This window comes from Borostomias antarcticus, assembly GCF_949987555.1.
Source record: "Borostomias antarcticus genome assembly, chromosome: 1".
Classification (NCBI taxonomy): Eukaryota; Metazoa; Chordata; class Actinopteri; order Stomiiformes; family Stomiidae; genus Borostomias; species Borostomias antarcticus.
In genome coordinates, this window is record NC_140234.1 from 19,600,272 (window position 1) to 19,625,725 (window position 25,454).

At 47.2% G+C, this 25,454-nt stretch overlaps 1 protein-coding gene across 6 annotated transcripts in view; it reads right to left on the reverse strand.

Annotated features, from left to right (window-relative positions):
* Positions 1-252: 252 nt before the first annotated feature.
* Positions 253-25,454, reverse strand: part of stx1a (syntaxin 1A (brain)) — a 39,991-nt gene continuing 14,789 nt past the window's right edge. Inside the window, exons 4-10 of one of the 6 annotated variants that reach the window (XM_084444024.1) lie at positions 19,281-19,355; positions 16,043-16,116; positions 15,696-15,804; positions 6,455-6,528; positions 6,095-6,232; positions 4,668-4,778; positions 253-1,469 (exon numbers count right to left, since the gene is read on the reverse strand). In XM_084444024.1, the coding sequence (XP_084300150.1) occupies positions 1,377-1,469; positions 4,668-4,778; positions 6,095-6,232; positions 6,455-6,528; positions 15,696-15,804; positions 16,043-16,116; positions 19,281-19,355 (674 nt within the window). In that variant the 3' untranslated portion in view covers positions 253-1,376. Of the gene's footprint in view, positions 1,470-2,075; positions 4,779-6,094; positions 6,233-6,454; positions 6,529-15,695; positions 15,805-16,042; positions 16,117-19,280; positions 19,356-25,038; positions 25,140-25,454 lie in introns of those variants that run through there. The other 5 variants (XR_014630623.1, XM_084444025.1, XM_084444023.1 and 2 more) reach the window with 5 other exon arrangements.

Sequence of the window (25,454 nt, forward strand, 5' to 3'; positions counted from 1 at the left end):
TAGTGAAAAGTGTTCTTTTGGAGGGCGTATTGTGCACAATGGTGGCTGATCTGTGGAAGGCAGGGGGTCCCCGTACAGAGCACACCACCAAAATTCATATGCTGTATTTGCTGCATGCAAAATAAATGGGTCAATTTTGACTAAAGTGATCTCGACTGAACTTGTTTCCAGACAATGTGACTCTGGCACGATTGCACTTGCAGCGCCTTTCTCTAGGAGTAACACCATGAAATTGGGAGGCAAAGTTGAGTGTGATTTTCAGAAAACTTTACTAAAAAATTAAAAGTCACAAACAAAAAAGTATCATCACATCACAAAGGCAACACGTTCAGTAGGCTAGGCAACATGGTTGTGGCCTGTGAATGTTTTCTCACCATGTTTGCTGACTGATAATATAGCCTTCAAAAGGCTTTAGTATGTTCAGTTGAATTCATGCTGATGTTTACAATATCACTGATTAATGAAATTCACTCACAGACAGACCATACAGAATTGAGTAGTACAGTAGAAGGATAAACTTAATATTAAAGGTAACCATGTGGTTTCACAGAGACACAGAAAACAGTTCAAAACAATCAGGCCAACCATCTAAACGGCATCTTGGAAAGATACAGCATTTCAGTCAGCCTTTATACTTTTACTGAACAAAGACAGGTGATGGTTACAGACACTCATTCTTTCTCACAGACTCCACACACACACATACTGCAAGGGTGTAAATTAGTTCTGGACTCAGCCAGATTGTAATGTTTAATGTTCAAGATGTCACAGTGAGGAGACAAAGGGTTGGGGTTGTTTGGAATGTGTTCGGACAGGCAGCCTAAGTGCTCTGGTAATCTGATAATCTTTACAATCAGAGTGGGGTGAAAAGGGCAGGCTCCAGCTGTCTATGTCCTGGGGGTGCCTGACATACGCCTGAAAGTCCAGATGTGTGGGCAGGAAAGGGGAAGTTGCACTCTTCCTCTTTAATGGGCGCCCTCTCAACTAACCAGCCTTGCTACAGGTTGCTTGATAAGAAGCCACACTTGAGTGTTTGTAACTATCCTCGGATTAGTACATTTTGGTAACTCTGTTGAACTGTTTTGTTTCTTAACCCATATTGAATGAGGAATTCTACTACAACAACAACAATACACACACACACACACACATATACTGTACACACACATGGAACTCAGCAATGCTGTACAGGAGGTAATAAGGCAGAATGGGATGCTGAGACATGGCTCCCTCAAAAACACAGCAACAGGACATGGTGTCATAATCGGAGGAATACTGACTTCCTCTGAGCAGGGAGGCGACATCACCGGCCACAGTCAAACTAACACCTATGTTTTTGTCTTCTACTGTATATTTTCTTAGGATAGCTGGGTTGACTATGCTGCAGCTGGTTTCTCTCTGCTGGGCAGGACATCAGAAACACATTTTACAGTCAGTTGACAGGTAACCTTGTCACTAGTCTGTAGATACTGTAGTGTAATGTACAAATGAAAGAGCAGGGAGTGGGGTCTCAGTTCAACTGGAAAACAGAATCAAATATACTGTACTGTATATACACTTGTGTTTCTGCAGAGGTCTGATCCCAGAAGATGGCAGTGTGGTGGTTGGCTACTGTACATCATTGATAATAATATTACAACAAACATTTGGAAGTCGGAATGTCTTGGTACAGGTTAGCATATCTGATCTTATTTATCTTATTCGTGATCATCTTATTCGCGATCATCTTATTCATTCAAAAATACATTTTTGGATACACTTTCATATCTTTGACGACACTCAACACTCAGATAAACACTTTGCAGCACCTCACGTTTACAAAATAGGAACTGTCATGCCAAACAACACCTCTGGTCCTGTAATGTTACACTATGTGACTATAGGTTATCATACTGTACCAGCTATGCAATGCACATTGTGCTGTCACAGCCGGTTGAATTTTGGCCCATTTATATGCCTTGTGTGTGTATTCTTTTGAGTGCACAGTGTGAGTGTGTGTGTGTGTGTGTGTGTGTGCGTGTGCGTGTGTAGGTGAGGGAGAGAGAGGGAGAGCCTGCGGATGTGAATGTTATAGTGTGTTTCACGCCAGTGTGCCACCAACTGTGGAAGCTATAACGATTCCTAGGATCACACAGCAAATAATGACCAGGATTTTCTTCTGCATGTCCAACGAGAGAATAACAAACGTCCCAGGCAGCGTGTGAGGAGCAGAGGAAAAACATCACCGTCACAATCAGAATGTTCACATCACGTTACCCATAACAACTGGGGTAGCGAGAGGGCCAGATTAAAAGTGATATGAGTGTTAGAGTGGTACAGTACATCAGCATATTCTCTATGTTTACATTTTGGTTTCAGATATTACTTTAAAGAACAGAATGTAATAACAAAGGCAATACATGTTTCAAAAAGACAAAAGCACACAGCACATGATCATGCCACTGTCTTTACAGATAAATATGCATGCAGCACTTCATAACAGCATGCCACAGACATAAATAAACCCCGCTATTGACCATGGAATGTTCATATTCAAAACAATAATACCACAGTTACAGTGCAGTTTACTTGGAAGTCGTTTAACTACAGTAGTGACCAAAGGTTCCGTACTCAGGCCCTCAGAGCTGGGGGGGCTTGAAGAGGACAGGGTTACAACTGGATCTGGAGCAATTACGTTTTTACATAGAATCCATAGAGGCCTGTGTGCCTAAGAAACAGTTCAAAGAATTGAAAGATCTTGCGTATAAGACTGTGAGGGGTGTGGGTGCAAGTGCAAGTAGTAAACAGTCAGAGAAAGTACAAAACAGACACCAGGAAATAGAACAGGGTTAGGCAAGATGTAGCAGGCAGAAAGCAACACGTTTGAGATAAACAGGAAAACCACAGACAAGCGGAACACAGACAAGCTTGAATGAGCAGAACAGGTAAAGTTGTCGGTACGCTCAGAATTATGTGACAAACTGACAGGCGGTAGTACGGAGGAAGAAAATGCAGCCAATATAAAAGGGAAACTGCCCCATGTATTTTTGTGATTTTTATGCCCCAAATGCTGTATGTCTTTGAGTTTTGATCCTCCGGTTCTCTGGGGATTAGACAACCTGCAAGCTTGCATTAAAATCACTCAAAAGTGCGCTGGTCTCCGGGACGATGTCGTCACAGACTCGACTCTCACAGACCAAACCGGGACATCTCTAGGTCACTGAGGTCCAGAATTTATCCACGTCATTCCTGGATTGGTTTAGATGGGAAGCAGCTAGTCCATCTCTCAGTGACAAACCCTGCTGGTCCACTGTCACTAATGGAGTAGCCAGCTAGCCTGTCAGGTTAGATAGTGTACAGTTAAGTGGTGCTGTTGTGAATGTGTGTTTAAAAGCTGGGTGGCGGGGGGGGCAACAGGGGAGGTGTGTGTGTGTGTGCTGAAGGCATGGAGACAGAGCAAAGCCTCTTACCAGGGTCTCTCCAGACTCAGCTGGGTACCCATCTTTTAGGGCTGTGGAGGAGTGAGCCTGCGGGGGTCTGTGGAGGAGTGAGCCTGCGGGGGTCTGTGGAGGAGTGAGCCTGCGGGGGTCTGTGGAGGAGTGAGCCTGCGGGGGTCTGTGGAGGAGTGAGCCTGTGGGGGTCTGTGGAGGAGTGAGCCTGCGGGGGTCTCTGGTGGTCCTAACTCAGCCCCACCGCCAGAGAAATAACTAGGATGGTGAGAGAGACAGCGATGCAAACCCCTATCAGGATCATCTTCTGTATAGGGGACATGAAGAGGGAGATAGGGAACGGGGGATTGAGTGAGTGAGTGAAAATGATAAAGAGTGTGTGTGTGAGAAAGAGAGAGAGAGAGTGTGTGTGTGTGTGTGTGAGAGAGATAGAGAGAGGGAGGGAGAGGTTGAGGAGATCTGGAGAACATGTTAAGGGTAGGGAAGGGGGGGGGGGGGGTGTTCCTGACAAGATTGTTACAAACGTCTGGGGAAAATTAATTTGTTACAGGTCAATGGGGAGTCAAATACGAGTCAGTGACAATGCAGTTCTCAACCAGAAGGTGGCATACTGGCTCCATCAAGTCCTTACAGGCTCAACTAAACATTTCTGTCTTCTTCACAAAACTGTTATCAACTATTGAAAACTTCCTTCCTTCCTTCCTCTGAATGCAGGCTTCTCTTTATCAGATGAGTATGTACCGACATGGGTAGCAACAATGCACAAAGTAATGCACCAACTACATTACATGTTACCAGGGACAGTGGCAAAGAAAAACACAGAAGCAACGATTTGATAAATAGAGAATTAAAAATGGCCCACACAGCATAATGAGTAGAGCAAACAAGATACAGTAGGGACCACTACACGCATGCCATGCCATGCTTCACGGGCGTCCATCAACACCACTAGGTCAAACTGTGTGTGTGTGTGTGTGTGTGTGTACGTGTGTGTGACTCACCCTCCGGGCTTTACTCTGGTATTTAACAGCCTTCTTAGTGTCTGACACTGCCCTCTCCACATAGTCCACAGAGTGCTCCACATTGTACTCTATACGGTCTATCATCTCTCCCTGAGAGAGGGGGGGGGGGGGGTACAGAGGGACGGAGGCGAGGACGGGGGGGGGGGGGGCGTAGAAAGAGAAGGAGGAAGAGAGGCGTGAGCTGCTGTTCATAGACTGTGTGTGTGTAGCGTCTCACCCGTTTACCGCCCTTCCTCCGCCTGGTGGCGGCCTTGGTGTTCTCCCTGGCCTGGTCCACGTAGTCCTGGGCCCTCAGCACGCTCTGCTCTATGTTGTTCACCAGCTCCCCCTACAGGACGAGGTGCCACACAGTTCCCAATCAGAGTCCCTTTATTGCCAGGTGGTTTACAACGTACATTCGCTTCAGTTACACCGACACTTTGCCCCTAGTTTTACATGTAATTCTCCAGGAATGCTGCTTTCCTTCCTCTTATCCTCGGGGCAATCTCTGATCTAACATCATTGGATAGGTGAAAACATGCTCTTCTACAGGTCGTTACCAATCTAGTTAACGTATTTTAGATCAGTAGTGTCTCTAGGAAAGGGAAGAAAGTCACACTGAGCAATCAAAGAAATTATTTTTCATCTCGATTAGGAAAATCAAATCCCCATGAATCAAATCCCCCTGGTATGGGATGCAGTGTGTGAACTACAGGTGAATCACAGGTAAATTACCTTGTCTGCTTAGAGGGAGGCCCAGCCTCTCTGTGAAGGGCTGAGAGCCTGTTCTGGTGACGAGGAAACGAACAGAGCAAAGAAGAGGAGGAGGGAAGAAAAAGGTGTGGAGGAGGGAGAGAGAGGGAGGCAAAGACGGAAAAAAGAGAGCACAGCAGAGGAAGACAGAAATAGACAATAGAGAGCAGATGCCAGACCGATGTGGTGCCCAAGGTTAATTAAGGAAGCGTTAGTCTGATCTATTATTCAGTCAGCTTCATTAATTACTGTATAACCCCCCTCTTTGAAATCATGGTTTCACACACACACACACACATTTTCGTGCTCACATGATCCCACATATGGTGACTACTTACACACTCTACTGTATACATTATTGTATGCTGTGCTCACATACAGTACAAAAGAGTGCACAACACACTCTAGCATACGTACTGTCGTATTCATTCATTCCCTTACATTCAAGCCCTTTCTCCATATACCCTTAATAATTGAAAGCCAACATTCCTGATGCGACTAGGCCTGCCTCTCCAGGCATTCAGCTCACACAGTCCAATGGCCACACAGGCAGCACTCACAGGCTGCACCTGTTAGCACGAGCCTCTGCTAATGAGAGATCACAGTAGTAAGGAACTTGACCCTAATGGGGACACTGCCACTGGCAATGTGTGACCTCCACCAGGAGGTGTGTGGTGTGTGTGTGTGTGTGTGTGTGTGTGTGTGTGTGTGTGTGTGTGTGTGTGTGTGTGTGTGTGTGTGTGTGTGTGTGTGTGTGCGTGCATGTGTATTTGTGCATGTGTGTATGTGTGTGTGAGTGTGTGTGTGTGTGTGTGTGTGTGTGTATCTGTACGTGTGTGTATCTGTACGTGTGTGTGTGTGTGGTGTGAGTGTATCTGTATGTGTGTGTGTGTGTGACTATCTGGTCCTCACCTGGCTCTCCACCAGCATGGCCATGTCCACGAACATGTCATGCAGCTCCCGGATGCTGTTCTCCAGCTTGATGATCTCAGTGTGTCTCGTCTCGATCTCATTCATGGCCTGTTCATTGATGTTGGAGTCCATGATGATCTAAGGTTTTAGAAAGATAGATAAGAAAGTGTGTGTGTGTGTGTGTATGTGTGTGTGTGTATGTGTGTGTGTGTATGTGTGCGTGTGTGTGTGTGTGAGCGTGTGTGTGTGTGTGTGTATGTGAGTGTGTGTGTGTATGTGTGTGTATGTGAGTGTGTGTGTGTGTGTGTGTGAGAGTGTGTGTGTGTGAGTACCAGTGAGAGTGAATCCAGTAACACTCACCCCCGAGGTAAAGATAGCCGGGTTGTCACTCTCTAACATGCTCTCCAGCTCCTCGTTAGTTGTATTTCTCCCAGCTACAAACACACAGACACACACAGTCAGAAACAGCCACACTACCACAGGCAGGCTGGACTGCAGTGCGTGTGCCAAGTCTGGAGAAGTGGACCAAAAGGTCACATCAAATTTCTCTCAGAGACTGTGTGTGCATGAAGGCAGAGCTGTCAACATCAGAGACAGAGCTGAGAGTGAAAAGTCCTAAAATGCTGACTGAGGGATGGGACAGTGAGAGGGTTAAGGTTGGTTCTAGAATGCTGACCATTAGGGTTGGTTCTAGAATGCTGACTGTTAGGGTCACACACCGACATACACCAGTCCTGGGCTCAGATCCCCTCCCCCTCACCCTAACCCAGGTCCGTATCCTTTTCCTACCCCCACCCTACCCCAACCCCTGCCTCTATCTGGGCCCAGGCACGCACGCACACACACACAGACACACATCAGTGTTTGCCACACCTCTCCCATGATGCTCTTAGCCTTTCTTGCTCTGAAAATGTGGTTTGACGTAATGTATTGCTCTATATATGGCTCTGTGTGCTACTAACCCTGTTCTGCCTCCCCTCTCCCTAGTGCCTCTCTCTCTCCCTCCTATCTTCTAACCAGGTCCAGTGGATGCCCCACTGTCACCAGCAGACCACCCTGAGTCCGATCGCCTCGTTGAGAGGGGTCAGGGAAGAATTTTTACAGCTCACTTATCTGGCCCCCGGGTGATTACTGTTTTTTTGCTTCCCTCTGTAATATGTAGGGGTGGGATGTCTGCCCACCTCCCTTGTTCTCTGTAAAGCGCATTGTGTTGCCTCTGGGTATGAAATGCGCTATACAAATAAAGCTTTGATTGATTGATTGATTAGGGTTGGTTCTAGAATGCTAAATGCTTAATTTATACTCAGTCGACAAGTGTCGTACAACAAATGTCTAAGCATTAGCATTTATACTTCAGGGAAGTGTCTGATCACCTCCATAGTAACTTGCAGAAGCATGGCTGATTGATCCATGGCAACGAACGTGCCTTCTATCTAGCTATCCAATCACAGCTGTGCGACGAAAGTGACGGCGTCTGCGACATTAGAAAGTTTGGTAGGTGCAAGACACCCCTATACAACACAAAAAAGTGTTACGTGACCTAATTTCTGTCTGTCGACACTTTCAAAAGTGTCATACGACGAAGTATAAATAGGCCCATTTTGGTTCTACACCTCAGAGGGAGCAGATTGGCTAATAGTTCACTAGCTTCACTCTAGTCACTCTAGCCTCAACTGGTAGCCAGTTGAGCTCTTGGAAGTACCTCCTTCCAACATGGTCACAAGGGCCTAGCCCCATCACGACCCTAACTAGCTTGTTTTGAGACACCTGCAGTTTTCTTTTAAACTTTGTTAGGATTGGTTCTAGAATGCTGACTGTTAGGGTTGGTTCTAGAATGCTGTCTGTTAATGCCAGGTGCAGACTAGAGGATTTTAAGCCTGATTTTAGCTCTGATTCACCCCTCCCGACAATCGGGGGGAGGGCGTTCCCGAATCAAGGCTTGTCGGAACTGATTATCTGCCCAAATTATCCTGTAGTGTGAGGTTTTTACTGACCTAATCTTAACGTTCCCGACTGATCGGAGTCTCTCCGATTTTGAATCGTAAATATCAAACATGTTTGATATTTATCCTTGGGACAGCGATGGAATGCTGAGCGGAAACCCATAATAGCCAATGAGATCGCATTTCCCTTGTATGAATCGCCACTCTGAAATTGTGTAGTGTGCGGTCCTGCGTCTTGACTGAATCGTGGAGTGTGCGTTCTTACGATTAAAATATTTAAAAATCGGTTAAGATGATCGTTATGTCTGTGGTCTCCCACGTTTATAAAATCGGTTAAGATTTGAAAATCCTCTAGTCTGCACCCGGTTCTAGAATGTTGATTGTTAGGATTGGTTCTAGAATGCTGACTGTTAGGGTTGATTCTAGAATGCTGACTGTTAGGGTTGATTCTAGAATGCTGACTGTTAGGGTTGGTTCTAGAATGCTGACTGTTAGGGTTGGTTCTAGAATGCTGACTGTTAGGGTTGATTCTAGAATGCTGACTGTTAGGGTTGGTTCTAGAATGCTGACTGTTAGGGTTGATTCTAGAATGCTGACTGTTAGGGTTGGTTCTAGAATGTTGATTGTTAGGATTGGTTATAGAGTGATGACTGTTAGGGTTCTAGAATGATGACGGGGGGGGGGGGCAGTGAGAGGGAGGCTTCACTACTGGGGCAGGGGCTATTAGAGATCCTGATTTACAAAGCAAGATGAAACGAGGGAATGTGCGTGTGTGTGTGTATGTATGGCTGTGTGGCTGTGTAGAGTAGGTCTGAGTCTGTGGGCTTGATGGTGAGTGATCATGGTTGGGAGTCAGGGCCAATGATTGGCTTCATGGTCAGAATACTAATGAGGCTACACTGATATTTTCCAGGGTGTGTGTGAATGTGTATGTGTGTGCATGTGAGTGAATTGTGGTGACCCCGGGGTTAATAACCAACTGTCGGGGTTAATAACCAACTGTATTCATATCTCTACCAGAACAACCCCCTGGACCCCGACCAGTCTGGGTTCAAGGCTGGCCACTCGACAGAGACCACCCGCCTTGCAGTGAGTTATTCCACGCCTTGAGAGCCAACTCTCTCTCTTCTGTCCTGATACTCCTAGACCTGTCAGCAGCATTTGACACAGTAGACCACCAGATCCTCCTCTCCACCCTCAAGGAGAAAGGTGTCACTGGCTCCTTCCTGACGGGCCGCTCCTACCAGGTGACATGGAGGGGTTCGATGTCGGAACCATGTAGTCTGACTACGGGGGTTCTACACGGGTCTGTCCTGGGTCCTCTCCTGTTTTCCCTCTACATTACATCTCTGGCTTCTGTCATTCACTCGCATGGCTTCTCCTATCACTGCTTTGCCGATGACACCCAGCTGGTCCTGTCATTTCCCCCTTCTGACACACAAGTGGAGGCACGGATAGCTGCGTGTTTGGCTGACATCTCAGACTGGATGCCGACACATCACATCAAGCTCAATCTGCACAAGACTGAGCTGCTGTTCCTCCAGGGGAAGGGCTGCCCGCATCGGGACCTGGCCATCACCATTGAAAACACAGTGTCGACGCCGACTCGGACTGCAAAGAATCTGGGTGTCACCCTGGACGACCAACTGTCATTCTCCGCACATATCACATCTGTTACACGCTCTTGCAGAATCCTGCTCTACAACATCAGGAGGATTCGCCCCTTTCCTCACTGATGAAATGGTGCAGGTGCTGATCCAGGCCCTGGTCATCTCCCGCCTGGACTACTGCAACTCTGTCCTTGCTGTGGTCCTGACGTCAGCCATTAAACCTCTAGAGCTTGTCCAGAAAGCTGCCGCTTCCCTGATGTTCAACCGCCCCAAGTTCTCCCACACAACTTCTCTTCTCCGTTCTCTACACTGGCTCCAAGTAGCAGCTCGCATCCAGTTTAAAACTCTGGTACCAGTCTACAGTGCAATGAAAGGAATAGCTCCCCTCCTACCTACAGGCCATGGTCAAGCCCTACACCCCTCCTGACCACTACACACTCTGTACCTCGGGGCAACTGGTTGCCCCGTCAATCCGGGGCCCCTGAGGTCGATCAACACGGTCACAGCTCTTTTCGGTCCTGGTCCAACGGTGGTGGAATGAACTGTCCACTAACATCAGGACAGCAGAGTCACTGCCTTACTTTCACTGCAGGTTCAAAACTCGCCAGAAGTACTACCAGGATCTTAAGCATCTATTGAAATTTTAGCTATTCATGCACTTTGCGTTCAGCACTAGATTATGCTCTTAGTCACTTGTTTAGAAAGGAGATGCACTTATGGTGCTTACCTACTTCTGGTGAGTAGTAGAACACTGACTTGCTATGTTAAATGCAATTATTGTAAGTTGCTTTGGATAAAAGCATTAGCTAAATGACTGTAATGTAATGTTATGTAGAGGGGTCTAGACGACAGAGGGTTCCCAGCACCATGGTCAGTGGCCGCCCTACCCTACCAGACAAATCAGCACCAAGGACAGCGCCCCAAGCATTCCCCGGTGAGAGTCCCAGACAGGAAGCTGTCTGAAACCTGGCCTCCTGTCTCTTCTTCTATTGTGCAATATCTTTCCCTGCCCCTGGCGTGCGTGTGTGTGCGTGTGTATGTGTGTGCGCGCAGCGTTTTCTTATCAATACCTTTCATGGGGATATCTGTATTCCATATCAATTGATATATTTTGGTGTGACTGTATTGGAATTACTCTACAGGGGTGTCATCTTATTTCATATCAAGGAGACTCAGTCAGTGTCAGTCAGTGAACGACATGTACCAGGGGACTGGAGAGAGACCGTATGAATGACATGTACCAGGGGACTGGAGAGAGACCGTATGAACGACATGTACCAGGGGACTGGAGAGAGACCGTATGAATGACATGTACCAGGGGACTGGAGAGAGACCGTATGAACGACATGTACCAGGGGACTGGAGAGAGACCGTATGAATGACATGTACCAGGGGACTGGAGAGAGACCGTATGAATGACATGTACCAGGGGACTGGAGAAAGACCGTATGAACGACATGTACCAGGGGACTGGAGAGAGACCGTATGAACGACATGTACCAGGGGACTGGAGAGAGACCGTATGAACGACATGTACCAGGGGACTGGAGAGAGACCGTATGAACGACATGTACCAGGGGACTGGAGAGAGACCGTATGAACGACATGTACCAGGGGACTGGAGAGAGACGGTATGAACGACATGTACCAGGGGACTGGAGAGAGACCGTATGAACGACATGTACCAGGGGACTGGAGAGAGACGGTATGAACGACATGTACCAGGGGACTGGAGAGAGACCGTATGAACGACATGTACCAGGGGACTGGAGAGAGACCGTATGAACGACATGTACCAGGGGACTGGAGAGAGACCGTATGAACGACATGTACCAGGGGACTGGAGAGAGACCGTATGAACGACATGTACCAGGGGACTGGAGAGAGACCGTATGAACGACATGTACCAGGGGACTGGAGAGAGACCGTATGAACGACATGTACCAGGGGACTGGAGAGAGACCGTATGAACGACATGTACCAGGGGACTGGAGAGAGACCGTATGAACGACATGTACCAGGGGACTGGAGAGGCCGTGTCTGTCTCTCACACCCCTCCTCCGCATGTCTGGGAATTACAGCCTATTTCAGCTGGAGTTGAAAACTGAATACTCCAAAGCCACTCTTCTTGGCTCTGTCCTCTCATTCCTCAACACATCACACACGCACGCACACACACACACACACACACACACACATACAGACACGCACACACACACACAAACACCATCACTCCTTGTCTTTGTTCACCTCTTCCAAACCCCGCCTGGCGCTGACAGGTTGTCAAGGCGACCCAGACCCTGGGAAATCGATAGGCCGCGTCGTCTCGCATGCAGCGTTTACGTGACATTAGTATGTGACATGGTAATTCTGTTATTCTGAGTGCACTGTAACATGGGCGCAGACTGGAGGACAAGAGCAGACGGCGAAGCCGCGAGAGTCTGCGTTGCTCCTGCGCAGTGGTGTGTTGTTGTTTTTATGCAGAAAGTGTTGGGTCGGTGTGAGGTATTCCCATGCCTATCTCCGTCACTGCTCTCTGTACAGGGAGTGTCCACGGACACGATAACACGCGGTCCGGGTTTTTATGTTGCCTGTTTGACCGCTCCAGCCCCGACCTCCCCGGCCCTCCTCTGCTCATTACCGGTGGAAATGTATGCGCGCCCATGTCTGAGCTACCGGCCAATCTCGCTCCATCGTTAAGACGGGGGTGGGATTTAGAACCGCAACACTTTGGCAATCGGAAAACACGCTGGCAGGAGCCGCCGTTCACGTCCTGATGAGTATGCACACGCATGCAAATGTATTCCAAAGGCCTAGTGAGAAGGGGCCTTGGCACTTTGGCTCCATTAAGTCCACCTAGTCAGGGCTTTGGAGGAAAGGGTGGGGGGCGTTGTACTCCTCTACCTCATGAGGGACGGTAGGGGGGAAGGATACAAAGATGCCTGTTGGAGGAACTATCACTTTCGTCCTTTTATGTGCTCTATATTTCTCTCTGTAACGTGGAACAGTTCCCATAAATGTACCCAAGGACAGAGGTAGAGGCTTGACAGCAGTTCACGTCTTGATTCTGACTAGAAAGATTCACAGAACCCTGAAGAGAACAACAGCTGCGGAACAGACGACCGCAGAAATTTGACGCACAACATAAATACCGATTGCCAGAGGGGTCAATCAGCCTGGCCTAGATACATTATTGGCTTGCGTGTATATGCAAAGACCGCATTATCCATGATGTGATGAGCCCTGGTGCTGGAATGTCATCTGGATACCAACAGAACATTCCGGGTAACGAGCAGAATTTTAATAATGTTAAACAATCTGTGTTGTTCCGAGCTCTGCCGCACAACTTTTCCTCTCGTTTCTCAGGAACAGAAGGACGTGGCGAAGGGGCTCGCTGGCTGGCGGCAGCACCCGTTTGTTTGTACGAGGGCTGAGCACACAGCAAAGTGACGAGGGCAGCGAGGAGAGGAGCGCAGCATATTCCTTCCGTAAGGAGTGGCTGATGAAATCTTACTACATTGAAGATCTGTGGGAAGGGGGTTGACTAATGATTGCCATGTCAAATTGCTTTTACTCTACACACCCACTGACTGTGTGGAGGAGTCATACATTCTGTTGGGCCTGACCGACATAGAGATACACAAACAAGTGATGTCTGTTAGACAACAGACCCACACTCCGGTTAATCTCTGCGGTCCATATAGCAGCTGGAGGGGCTGATCTTGGAGTAGGAGAGGGGTGCACGTCGATAGGCTGTCTGATAGACCAGACTCTCTGTACTGCATGACCGAGCACCCAAACACACCTATTGATCCAGAGAGACCACCGATCAGACCAACCGGTGTGTTAGAATAAAGCCTGGGGTTCTGTTATAGAGACAACAATCTAATGGGTTTTCTCCACTAACACTGGTACCGCCGCTCATACTAACACACACACACACACACACACACACTAATCCCCTCCCTGCTGACTCCTGGTAGCGAGTAGGGCCTCCTGTGAGTCCACCAGCTGACAACTCACACCTAAACAGATCTGGATAAACTGAATGCCGTGTGTGTGTGTATCTGTGTGTGTGTGTGTGTGTTTATCTTTGTCTAGACATGTGCGTGCGTGGGTCTGTGTGTATGCCGTCTGCTTATATATGCGTCGGTGCTCTCGTGTGCTTGTCTGCGTACGTCAGAGCGTCTGACAGATCCACGGCGGGGCTGGTATCTGAGTCAGAACCTGTCCAGGGGTGACCGGGAACGCTGTGCCATATCAGTCCTCTCCAGGGGGGCTGGCGGCCGTGCACCCTGGCAGAGCTGGCCCCACACAGCGCCGGCGACGCCCACTCTGGGGAACAGACAGATGGCTGTACTCCCTGCCCGCTGCCCAAAAAACTCCCTGCCATCAGCACGCGTGCCAGGTGGGACCTGCCGCTCTGCATTTTCACAGGTTGTGTGTGTGTGAAAGAGAGAGAGAGAGAGTGTGTGTGTGTCTGTGTGTGTGTGTGTGTGTATACAGTGTGAGTGTGCTTAAATGCCTTCATCACCATTATCCACCAGGAGCAGCTGGCACTGTGGATGGTGCCAGCCCAGCTAGGTACTGTGGCACCAGGCTGACAGAGCCAGGGACGAGGTTTGACTAACATGAAGTGTTAGTACGTGAGAGTGTGTGTGTGTGTGTGTGTGTGTGTGTGTGTGTGTGTGTGTGTGTGTGTGTGTGTGTGTGTGTGTGTGTGTATATGCCAGGCCTCTCCAGCCACGAGTCAAGGCCTCTTTTCCCCGTTACACCGTCTCTCCTCAATATGATTTGTCAGGTTTTATTTCAGCCTCTAGGCTGCTGATGCAGGCTCTGCCCATCTGTGTGTTTGGTTAAGGACAATATAACACATCCGTGTGTTTGGTTAAGGACAATATAACACATCCGTGTGTTTGGTTAAGGACAATATAACACATCCCTGTGTTTGGTTAAGGACAATATAACACATCCATGTGTTTGGTTAAGGACAATATAACACGTTGTTACAAAGTGTTACAAAGAGAAGCATTCTGGATTTTCACTCTAAATAGCATGGAACCGCATGGACTTATGAGACACTGGACCTTAGTTCATTCCTTTAGCCTGGACTGTAGGGGGCTGAAACTGTGATGGTGTGATGTCGTATAGTAAACTGTGATGGTGTGATGTCGTATAGTAAACTGCGATGGTGTGATGTCGTATAGTAAACTGCGATGGTGTGATGTCGTATAGTAAACTGTGATGGTGTGATGTCGTATAGTAAACTGCGATGGTGTGATGTCGTATAGTAAACTGCGATGGTGTGATGTCGTATAGTAAACTGCGATGGTGTGATGTCGTATAGTAAACTGCGATGGTGTGATGTTGTATAGTAAACTGCGATGGTGTGATGTCCTATAGTAAACTGCGATGGTGTGATGTCCTATAGTAAACTGCGATGGTGTGATGTCCTATAGTACTGTAAACTGCGATGGTGTGATGTTGTGTAGTAAACTGCGATGGTCTGTCGTATAGTATACCTGTTATCCTCTGTTTATTGAAGTTCATTATATTTTCTCAAATGGATGTAATTGAATTGATTGATGATTGATTAATGATTATCTGAGTGATGTTACCAATATATACCATCCATTTCCTGTGCTTTGTATGAGCCTGACGAAGCAACATGCGAAACGCGTCACTCCATTAAATTTTATTATCAGATCCCTGCCTAAGATTGCAGTATGTTACTACTTCTCTGATTAACTTTGGCTTTATACCTGCACCTTTTATGCTGTGCACGAGCACTCTCTATTTTTATAACACATTGTGTGTTTGGTTAAGGACAATATAACACATCCGAGTGTTTGGTTAAGGACAATACAACACATCCGAGTGTTTGGTTAAGGACAATATAACACCACCTGTGTTGTTTGTAACACATCTGTTCTAAGAGTGTACCTAGCTGGGCTGGCACCATCCATAATGCCAGCTGCTCCATAATGCCAGCTGCTGCCAGCTAGTGATGAAGGCGTTTAAAGTGTGTTGCGTGCTGCAGGTACTCACTGATCTCCAGCTGTCTCTGGATGCGGCCCTTGCATCGCTCCCTGTAGTCGGACTGCGTGGCGTTGTACTCTGACATCACTTCCACAAACTTACGGGACAGGGTGGAGTGCTGGGGGAGGACACAGACACACGGGACGCCACAGGCTCACTCTACGAGCCACTGCTAGCCAATCAGATGAGGTATAGTAGCTGGTCTTAGAGAAATACAATCCATTATTTATATGGGAAGTTAAAAGGGTTAAGGGGAGACATGATGAGAGTGGGGGAGGTGAGACAAGAGGAAGGGGCTCTCAAAAAATGTCTGTTGGGATGTCTCTCTTCCTCTGAAACACTCTCTCTCTGTTCACCTGTGTCTTGCGTATCCTCAGGTCAGCGGATGACCTGTTCTGGCTCTCCTCCTGCTCGATGGTCTGCTGGATACCTGCAGGGAGATACAAACACACTCATCACTGCCTGGTCTCTCCTCCCTGGGTGGCCACAGATTCTGCTCTCTATAAGCGCATCTAACAAACCAAGCACACCTTATTAAACCAAGCACACCTTATTAAACCAAACACACCTTATCAAACCAAGCACACCTTAACAAACCAGGTACACCTTAACAAACCAAGCACACCTTAACGAACCAAGCACACTTTATCAAACCAAGCACACCTTATCAAACCAAGCACACCTTACCAAACCAGGCACACCTTAACAAACCAAGCACACCTTATCAAACCAAGCACACCTTATAAAACCAAGCACACCTTAAAGGAGTAGTAAAGGAAAAATCATGTTTAGCCCTGTTTTAAGGTTACAGATCATATACAATGGTTCAGATCAAAAAGTTGACAAAACTAGCACTTTTGAGAAAGTCTGATAATTGCTCTACCACCGTTTTGGTCATACAATGGATGTGGGTGGGCACCGTGAAAAATAATTCAAAAAACATGTTAAACTCTCAATTTCAAAGACAAGAAACTCACCGAGGTGTTACTTTAGTTGGCGTTCTGACATATAATAATAAATAAAGTAAGATTCTAGTTCATCTGGAAAGGCTTTTTTAAATATTTAGCATAGAACTATTTAGTCGCAGCACATACGTGTGTAAACCTCCGCAAACTAGGTAGCCTAGCAACATAAACAATAACAATAGCTAAGTAGTTCCGCTTCCTGAATCCCCTCTGCGGATTGATCTACACATCTACAACGGTTGCTTCAATACAAGTCAATGGATTTCATAAAATTATCAATAAAACCCTACATGATTCATACTTTGCGGCGAATTTCCTGTCAGAACACCAACGGACACCAATTAACACCTCACTGAGCTTCTTGTCTTTGAAATCGAGAGTTTAACATGTTTTTGAATGATTTTTCAAGGTGCCCACCCACATCCCTTGTATGACCTAAACGGTGGTAGAGCAATTATCAACTTTCTCAAAAGGGCTAGTTTTGTCAACGATTTGATCTGAACCATTGTATATGATCATAAGTAACCTTAAAACAGGGCTAAACATGATTTTTCCCTTTACTACTCCTTTAACGAACCAAGCACATCTTAACAAACCAAGCACACCTTAACAAACCAAGCACATTTTAACAAACAAAACACACTGTAACAAACCAAACACATGTTAAAAAACCAAACACACCTTAACAAACCAAACACACCTTAACAAATCAAGCACAGTACCTCACCAGCCATGTCACACAACAGAAAGGAGAGGACTAACAAGATATGAACATCTTACAAGGAAGGTCTGGATTACACTGCCTCTGTCTCTTACTGGGTACAAATCCTTTTTTTTTTTTGTGTCCTGAAAGGAACATTTTACCAACTATTTTCCTCAAGGCTCTTACCCACCTGCCAACACCATTACAACGGCAGCACTCCCAACCTTAATGGCATAAATTACACCGAGTGAATGAGGATTCCATTTCAAGCAAGTTACAAGAATTATGCATTGACGCATCAAGCAGCATATTTACATTTATATTCCATCTATACTCTACAGACCCACTCTAGATGAAGCAGAGACATGTAGATATGAAGCTACGGGACCATGGTGGTGGGGATATGTAGAGAGAAAAGGCGGGGAAAGAAGTGATCTGCTTCTCTGTGACTGAGTCTGTAACCTCCAACTCCAGCAACGAATCCATCAACAGCGCTGTAAGGACACGCCTCTATTGGGTCTAAAGGGTCTCCAAGTGACCATCTGACGGGTTCCAAAGTTGCGTCCCGCGATGCTGTCGTGCAGGTACGAGGTCGTGGTCGTCCAACCTACAGAGGCACGCGTGACGAGGGGCCTGGGCCGTCATGACAACGGTCACCCACGGCGCCGGCTGACGCGAGTTGGAGTGACAGCGGCGACGGTCTGAGATGCAGGGCCTGTTCCGCTCGACCTGCCAGCCTCGGAGTGGGAGAGAGCTGGTAGCTAGCGTTGAAGCGACGACAGGAGGAGGTCGGTATATTCCGCCGGTTTGACTTGCCGGCGGTTCTGACATGGGTGGCGATGAAGAGACTTTTGAGTTAAGTCGTCTTTATCAACGTAAAAATAAAACGGGCATACTACTGCGTCTGCAGTGGCGCTTTTCTATTTATTTATTTAGCCTTTATTTAACCAGGACAAATCCCGTTGAGATACAAATACCTCTTTTTAAAGGGAAGCCTGGCCAGGACAGCAGCAGGAGAGCCAGGGACAATGATAGGGGCTTGAGGCCTCCAGCTCCTCAGAAGGAATATGCATGTTGCAGCCAGGGACAGGGTGTGTGTGATGTCCCTGGTAGGGGATGAAGGGAGGTGATAGATAGGGGAGTCTTTTTATTACACTGTCAAGAACCAACAAGCATCCACACAGAAAGCATCAGGATAAGAGAGATAAATCATGTTTTACTGAGAGAAGCAGAGATAGAGAGGGGGAGAGGAGACAAGAGAGTAATAGAGAAAATAGCCTTTTGGGGGGAATGAGACTGTGACACCATTACAGGGCTTTCTGTTACAGAAGCAGGAGTGTGCAAGCTTGCACACACACACACTCACTCACACACACACACACACACGCACACAAAATGATGAATAACAGTGGAGCAGTGAAGCATAATTAAATTCACACATCTCACAGTTGTATGATCCACCACCATTCTCAACATCACACACACATCCTCCATGTTCATACACTGTATGTAAATGAAAGTGTGTGTGTGTGTGTGTGTGTTAAAGTATCATCCTGAATGTGTGTGTGCGTATGAATCCCTCACAGCCACCACCTCTGGAGCGAGTGACACTAATCCCCTGTGCCCACAGGAGAGGAGAATCCTCCTATGTAAATTGGGTTGTCTGTTACCTGACAAACACTGTGCTGTAATTCCTTCAAACTAACTCTCGCTCTCTCAGAGAAAAAGAGTTATACCTAACGCCATACAGCGTTGCTCACATTGGGCAGTAGGAATGAAATCAGACTGTAGTATCCGTACTTTAAAATCTCCACCCGACAAAACTCAAAACGCCAACAGCTTCTGTTTTGTCCACATTCACTGACAACCACAGACCTGGAGAGAAAGGTTTTTTCACCAGTCAGAGATGAAGAGGAACTCACTCACTCTTTAGCTTGGAGCGCACTTTGTTGGCCAACTTCTTAATGTCTGCCATCAGGTCCTCCAGCTCCGCCTTGGTCTCTGAGGCGGAAGAGAAGAGACGAGGAGAGAGGACAGGAATAATTAGCCGGCAAAGGAAACACATCTGAAACACAGAGCTAAACGGGAACCCCCGAAAGGTTGACGTCGTTTTTCGTCTGTACACAGAACTACTGGAAGGGGGACAGGAGAGAAGAGAGTCAGAGAGGTGAGGAGAGCTGAGCGGTGTGTGTCAGTGTGTGTGTGTGTGAAGTGGACAGTATGTGCCTGCCCTGTCTTTGTTGAGTGTACCCTCATGTAGACTATAGAGACGCAGTCAACTGTGAGAAGAGTCCTGCAGACATAACAGCTGAGTGTATGCGTCTCCATGTGTTAGTCTGAGAATAGCATGAATTTAAAACACAACAATTAACCGAGGCCATGCAGGAAGAGATAAACTAGGCACCAGGAGCACACTGCTTTGGAGCACCTGTCAGGCAGGGGGCCCTCTGAGAATAGCCTTCAATTTAATAAGAAACTTCAGTTAAAACACACACACACACACACACTCAGAGTCTCTCTCATCAGTGTGACATTTCAAAGGCAGAAATAGAGGCGGCTTGATTGTCAGAGTGTTACTCTGTAGAGAAAGCCGCAGAGAGACTGTCTCTCATTAGACTTCAGCTTAGTGCTGAGGCCATGAGATATGTATATTGTATCATTGCACTTGTGTGTGTGTGTGTGAGTGTGTGTGTGTGTGTGTGTGTGTGTGTGTGCAGACCTTGCCTGACAGAGCATATATTTGTGTCCCCTCAGTGGTCCTGTTAAGAACACCTTTTATCATTTAAATAACAATATTCTTTGGTAAACCTGTCGTTTCAATTTTAGTCTGCTGTTGGTAGTCTTAATATATTCAAATTCATCAACACAACTTGCGCTTGCCCCTTTTCCCCCCCAAAGAAACACACACACACTCTCCCTGGGGCTACAATTAAAAAGTAATTGCACCAGAGTTAGATAGCAGCTAATATAAATCTGTCAGCACTAGGCAGGTCCACAAATGACAACCACAGAACAGCAGAATGTATAAAAGTCCATCAATGTGAAATATTTAAAATAAGAATGTGTATATATATATATATTATATATATTAGCGGCGGCTACAGCTCAGGAGGTAGAGCGGGTCGTCCAATGAACGTAGGGTTGGCGGTTTGCATCCCGGCTCCTCCTGACGACATGTCAAAGTGTCCTTGGGTAAGACACTGAACCAAATTGCTCCCAATCAGCAGGCTAGCACCTTGCATGGCAGCTACCGCCATTGGTGTGTGTATATGTCTGGACATGGGTGAATGAAAGGCCTTAATTGTAAAGCACTTTGGATAAAAGTGCAGTCCATTTACCATATATATATATATATACATATATACAATAAATACAAGAAAATCATTGGTGGTGACGTACCGTATTTGTGCTGACTTAAGCCAAAGCTTGAGGCTGGTTTTAAACACTGTAATGCTTCCTGAGTTTCTAATGTCTGTGGAAAAGGAATTCCACTTCCCCACTACTTTAACCGAGAAAGCAGATTGACTGTCTTTCTGAACTGTGGTACCGAGTCACCCCTAGTAGATGCTCTAGTCCTACCGGTACCACCACTGCCAGGAGAGGCCAGACATCCTCTACAGGAGGGGGTGAGATAATGCATTATTTGAAATGTCAGGCATGCATCAGAATAAGTTATCAAAATTCTGAAATTCTATTTTTTCAGGATGTTACGGTGATGATAATCCCTTGGCTTTTTATTTAGTACTTTTAGGATTTGCTTATAAGTACTATCCTCGTTCTTCCTACATACTGTACAGTATGTTAACAAGCCGAGACCTTGTAACGTCAACAGTGAGGGGTTCAGATCCTCTGGACTGTGGGTGTAGCCTACAGCCTTAACTGGTTTATTTGAGGTATCTCACACAGATCAGGACAGCAGAATGTAAGCCTGTAATCTGCTTAGCAGCAACACTATCCCACATCTGGAGGCACGTAGCTCAGGAGGTAGCGCAGCCCCAAAATCACACAAATCGCAGTACTGTACTAGCTACTACGTTCACATGCGGCATGGTGGCGAAGTAGCAAGCACTGTCGCTTCACAGCAAGGAGGTCTCCAGGAGTTTGTATGTTATCCCCGTGTCCGCAAGGGTTTCCTCCCAAAGAACCCGATGCGAAAAGAAGAACAGATGGTCTTCAGACCGGTCCCTGACCAGGATTTTGGACTGAGAACTTGGACTTGGCTGCCCATTGCTACAGGCTGTCCCTGGAGGACGACGGCTTGGATGAGTTACTGTAAATGCAAGGAACACTGGCGACCACTAAAAAAAGATGTGTGTGTGTCGTGTGCTACTGTTCCACCACTCCCTAACGTGCGTGTTGTGTGTCCCACTGTGTGGCTCGAATAAAGCCCCGCCCCCCCCCATGGGTCCAGAATGATATTTATTATCCATGACTACAAACATGCAAACTGTCTGTTGTTCATTGAAGACTGTACCATAATGCACAATTTGGGCTGGATGAGGATGTGAGTTCCCCTAGGACGGGTCTATTGTGTTATTGAACAACTGTTGAAACAAATTCACTTTCTAATCACATACTGTAACACAAATTATGTTAGCTCCCTGGAATGATTTAAACTGCTTTGCAGAGATTTTGGAAGACATACTGTATAGACACACACGCACAACACACACAACACACACACACACACTTCTCAACGGAGATAAGGGAAATCAAATAATAATGAGAAGCAACACAACCCTCGGAGGAGATGCAGAGTAGTCGGAGCAAACTGGAGCTTCTGACTGTAAATAAGGAATGGTTAAAAGACTGGATCTGCTGACTGTAAATAAGGAATGGTTAAAAGACTGGATCTGCTGACTGTAAATAAGGAATGGTTAAAAGAGAGCATGATGGAGAGTGCTTCAGGAGACGAGGATGAGTCATAATGTTTGCCTTTGAGGCCAAACTGAAACACCAAAGCAGGGTTGCGTGGTTATGAGAGAAGTATGGAAACTTGGTAATACATAGTTAATTAAATTCTGCTGTGCAGAGCTGGCTCTGGGTTGGAGAGGTCCGTGTGTGTGTGTGTGTGTGTGCGTCTATCTGTGGTTTTGTGTCAGGTGAAAGAAAAGTTCACTGTAACCATAGCAACCTTTCTTTTACTTCCTGGTCTATGAGATCAGTGGCACCAGAGACCAAGGGCGAGCAGCTCAGAGTGAGTGAGCTGCTAATGACTGACCATTGTGTGTGTGTGTGTGTGTTTGTGTGTGTGTGTGCGTGCTCAACTTTTCTCAGTCCCGGCTAGACGCACCGTGCTCAACAGAGAGGAATCCAACCAGTCGCCTCTATCTGAAAACAAAGAGGAAGAAACAGACAATGTATCCAGCGATGACCTCTATTCACCGGCGTCGCCGTGCGTCCTCGTAGGTGGAACGATGGGGAGAGACCAATAATTGGGCGATGACCAATTCAGACTTTCGCCGAGCGGTTCCACTACTGTCTTCTGGAGGGAGAAATGTTCAGGCACTGCCTGTTGGCATCATTAAGACAGTGTTGCTATGGAGACGTGTGCTGCTTATTCTTCCCTTCAGAGTCAGATTACTCCAGTGCGAGAGGGGGGGGGGGGGGGGGGGGGGCGCCAGGGAGATAGGGGAGGGGGACGTGTGGGGAGGTGGAACGAGGGGAGTGCAGAGAGCGAAGTACAGTAGGGGGGAGGGGGAGAGAACTTAAGAGGTACTGACTGTAGCCATTGCCCCGGAACCGTGTGTGATAAAAGACTTACGCTATCGCTATAGGAACAGAATACGTTGGGTTTCAGGTTTTGGGTTGAGTTTGTGTCATTCCAGCGTGATGAATTCCATCCAGAAGATTCCATCTGACGCAGTTCAACGAGCAGCCGGCCCCTGCCACTGATGAAAAGGGTCTGGGAGGTGTGTGTGTGTGTGTGTGTGTGATCCAGCGACACAGAGCCACTGTCACAATATGACCCTACAGTAAGCCTGGAAGCTCCGCTGGACAGTTTGTCTGAGGACGACGTGAGGTCAATCTCCACCACTCTGCCACTATGGAGAGTCAATCACTGTCATCCCCAGCTCTTATCTGCATCCCTCTGGCATCCCTCTGCTCACTTTCTTCCTTCGTCCTACGTCACTGTCCGTCTAGCTCCATACTCCTCTCTCTCTCTCTCTCTCTCTCTCTAATCCATTGGCTGTGCTCTGTTTGCCTGTCTGACTTGACGTCCAGGTAACTGCTGTGGGGGATGGCCAGTGCAAGCTGTGCACCTCGCAATACAAACAATACACTCATCCAATGACTAACTCACAAGGACATAGACATACACACAGAAACGTTCGCACACACGCACACACACACACACACACACACACACACACACACACACACACACACACACACACACACAGACACACACACACACATGGATGACATGGCCCAAAATACAAGTTCAAGACAAGTCTGTGCACTATCATCAGCTAAGCTCATCCTTAATTCACCCTCTCATTTCTGCCCTGTTCTGACAGTTTCATCTAAACCTCCCCAGTTAAGAACCTCATTGGTCCCGGGGTATTAACTGGTCGGCGCCCGACTGGCTCTGCATCGATAAGGATGTTCCCTCTCGCGACCGGCCATGACACCTCTCAGCCCCGGCATTACGAGAGAAAAGACGAGAGAAAAGGAAGGGAGAGAGGGAAAAAAGAGGGGTGTCTAGAAAGGAATGGATGTCATGTACCCAGAAGCAGATACTGCAACCATTCAGCCTTCCTGCCGAGGGCCTCGATCGTGACCAGCGCCTCGCAGGGGTCAGACAGCAGGCTCTCAACTAAATGACACCTGACAACATAGCGACAATAAAATGGATTGCCAAAGTCCACATACCATTCGAAAACCTTGTGTGAGGAGGAGCAGTCAGGGACTCAAGATGAGAGCGGCAGGCTGAGAGAGGGAGAGAGAGGGAGAGAGAGAGAGAGAGAGGGAGAGAGAGAGAGAGAGAGAGAGAGGGAGAGAGAGAGAGAGAGAGAGAGAGAGAGGGAGGGAGAGAGAGAGAGAGAGAGAGAGAGAGAGGGAGAGAGAGAGAGAGAGTGCACCCACAGAGACACGGCCCTGCTGAGAGCACACCAATAGAAATAGTAACACTCCAGCCTGCAATTAAAGGGAGCATTTTCACAAAGAAAGGGTGTCTGTGAGTCAGAGGAACGCCACCCTCAGAGGCGACGGAGGGGAAACGAACGACGCGTGGCAAATTAAAGACAAAAGCCGACGAAGAGGAGCGAGGGAAATTAACGTATGACTAAAACAAGGACGATCACACGGACGGATCTCCGCAATGACGCTTCCAATCTTCTGAAGTGCGTGGGGTGGGAGAGCCCACAGTGGAGCGTCTGTCTTAGAGCTTTGTTCTGGTCTGAGACTCCCTGCAGTGAGACATTACACCTTACTGTACGTGAAGAGCACTCCAGACAGCATGACACACCTCACACAGAGCGCTCAGTCCTCACCCCTATTCACTACAACTAGACAATAGGACCAGAGCGCATCTTCCAAGTTGAACACAGCTCTGGTTAGATAACCTCACCGAAAAAAAACGGAGCGACGAAGTGTTCAAGAAGCATGGCTTACAATTTGGATGCCACTTAAGGGCCTTTTTTAAGGAAAGACAGACAGCCACGTTGTCCCTCCTACAAACCTGTACCTCCACTTGCACTTCCACTTGTAGTTCCTATGTTTCTTGGGAGGGGCTATCTGGATATCCGTTGATCCCTCTGGCAGCTCTCAGGCCATTACCGAGACAAGGGTCTTCTCAAAGACCGGCGAGGCTCAAGAAGGGATGTTGCTGTTGGAGGACAAGGAGCTATTGTTGAACTTTGACCTGCCACTATGGGATGTGTCATAGACCTCATAGAGCAAATGAATGGCCTCCTATGCTAGCGAACGGAATGGCAGCCAAGCAGACACATTACATGCCCGCTGCACGGTCGGCCTCCTCTTCATTCTATTCAATATCTCATCGCTAGCCATTATTATAAAGAATCTGATAGCATTTTTGTATGTGACTTTCAATTACTTTTAGCGCTTATTCTGTATGGAGAGTGATGTCACCAT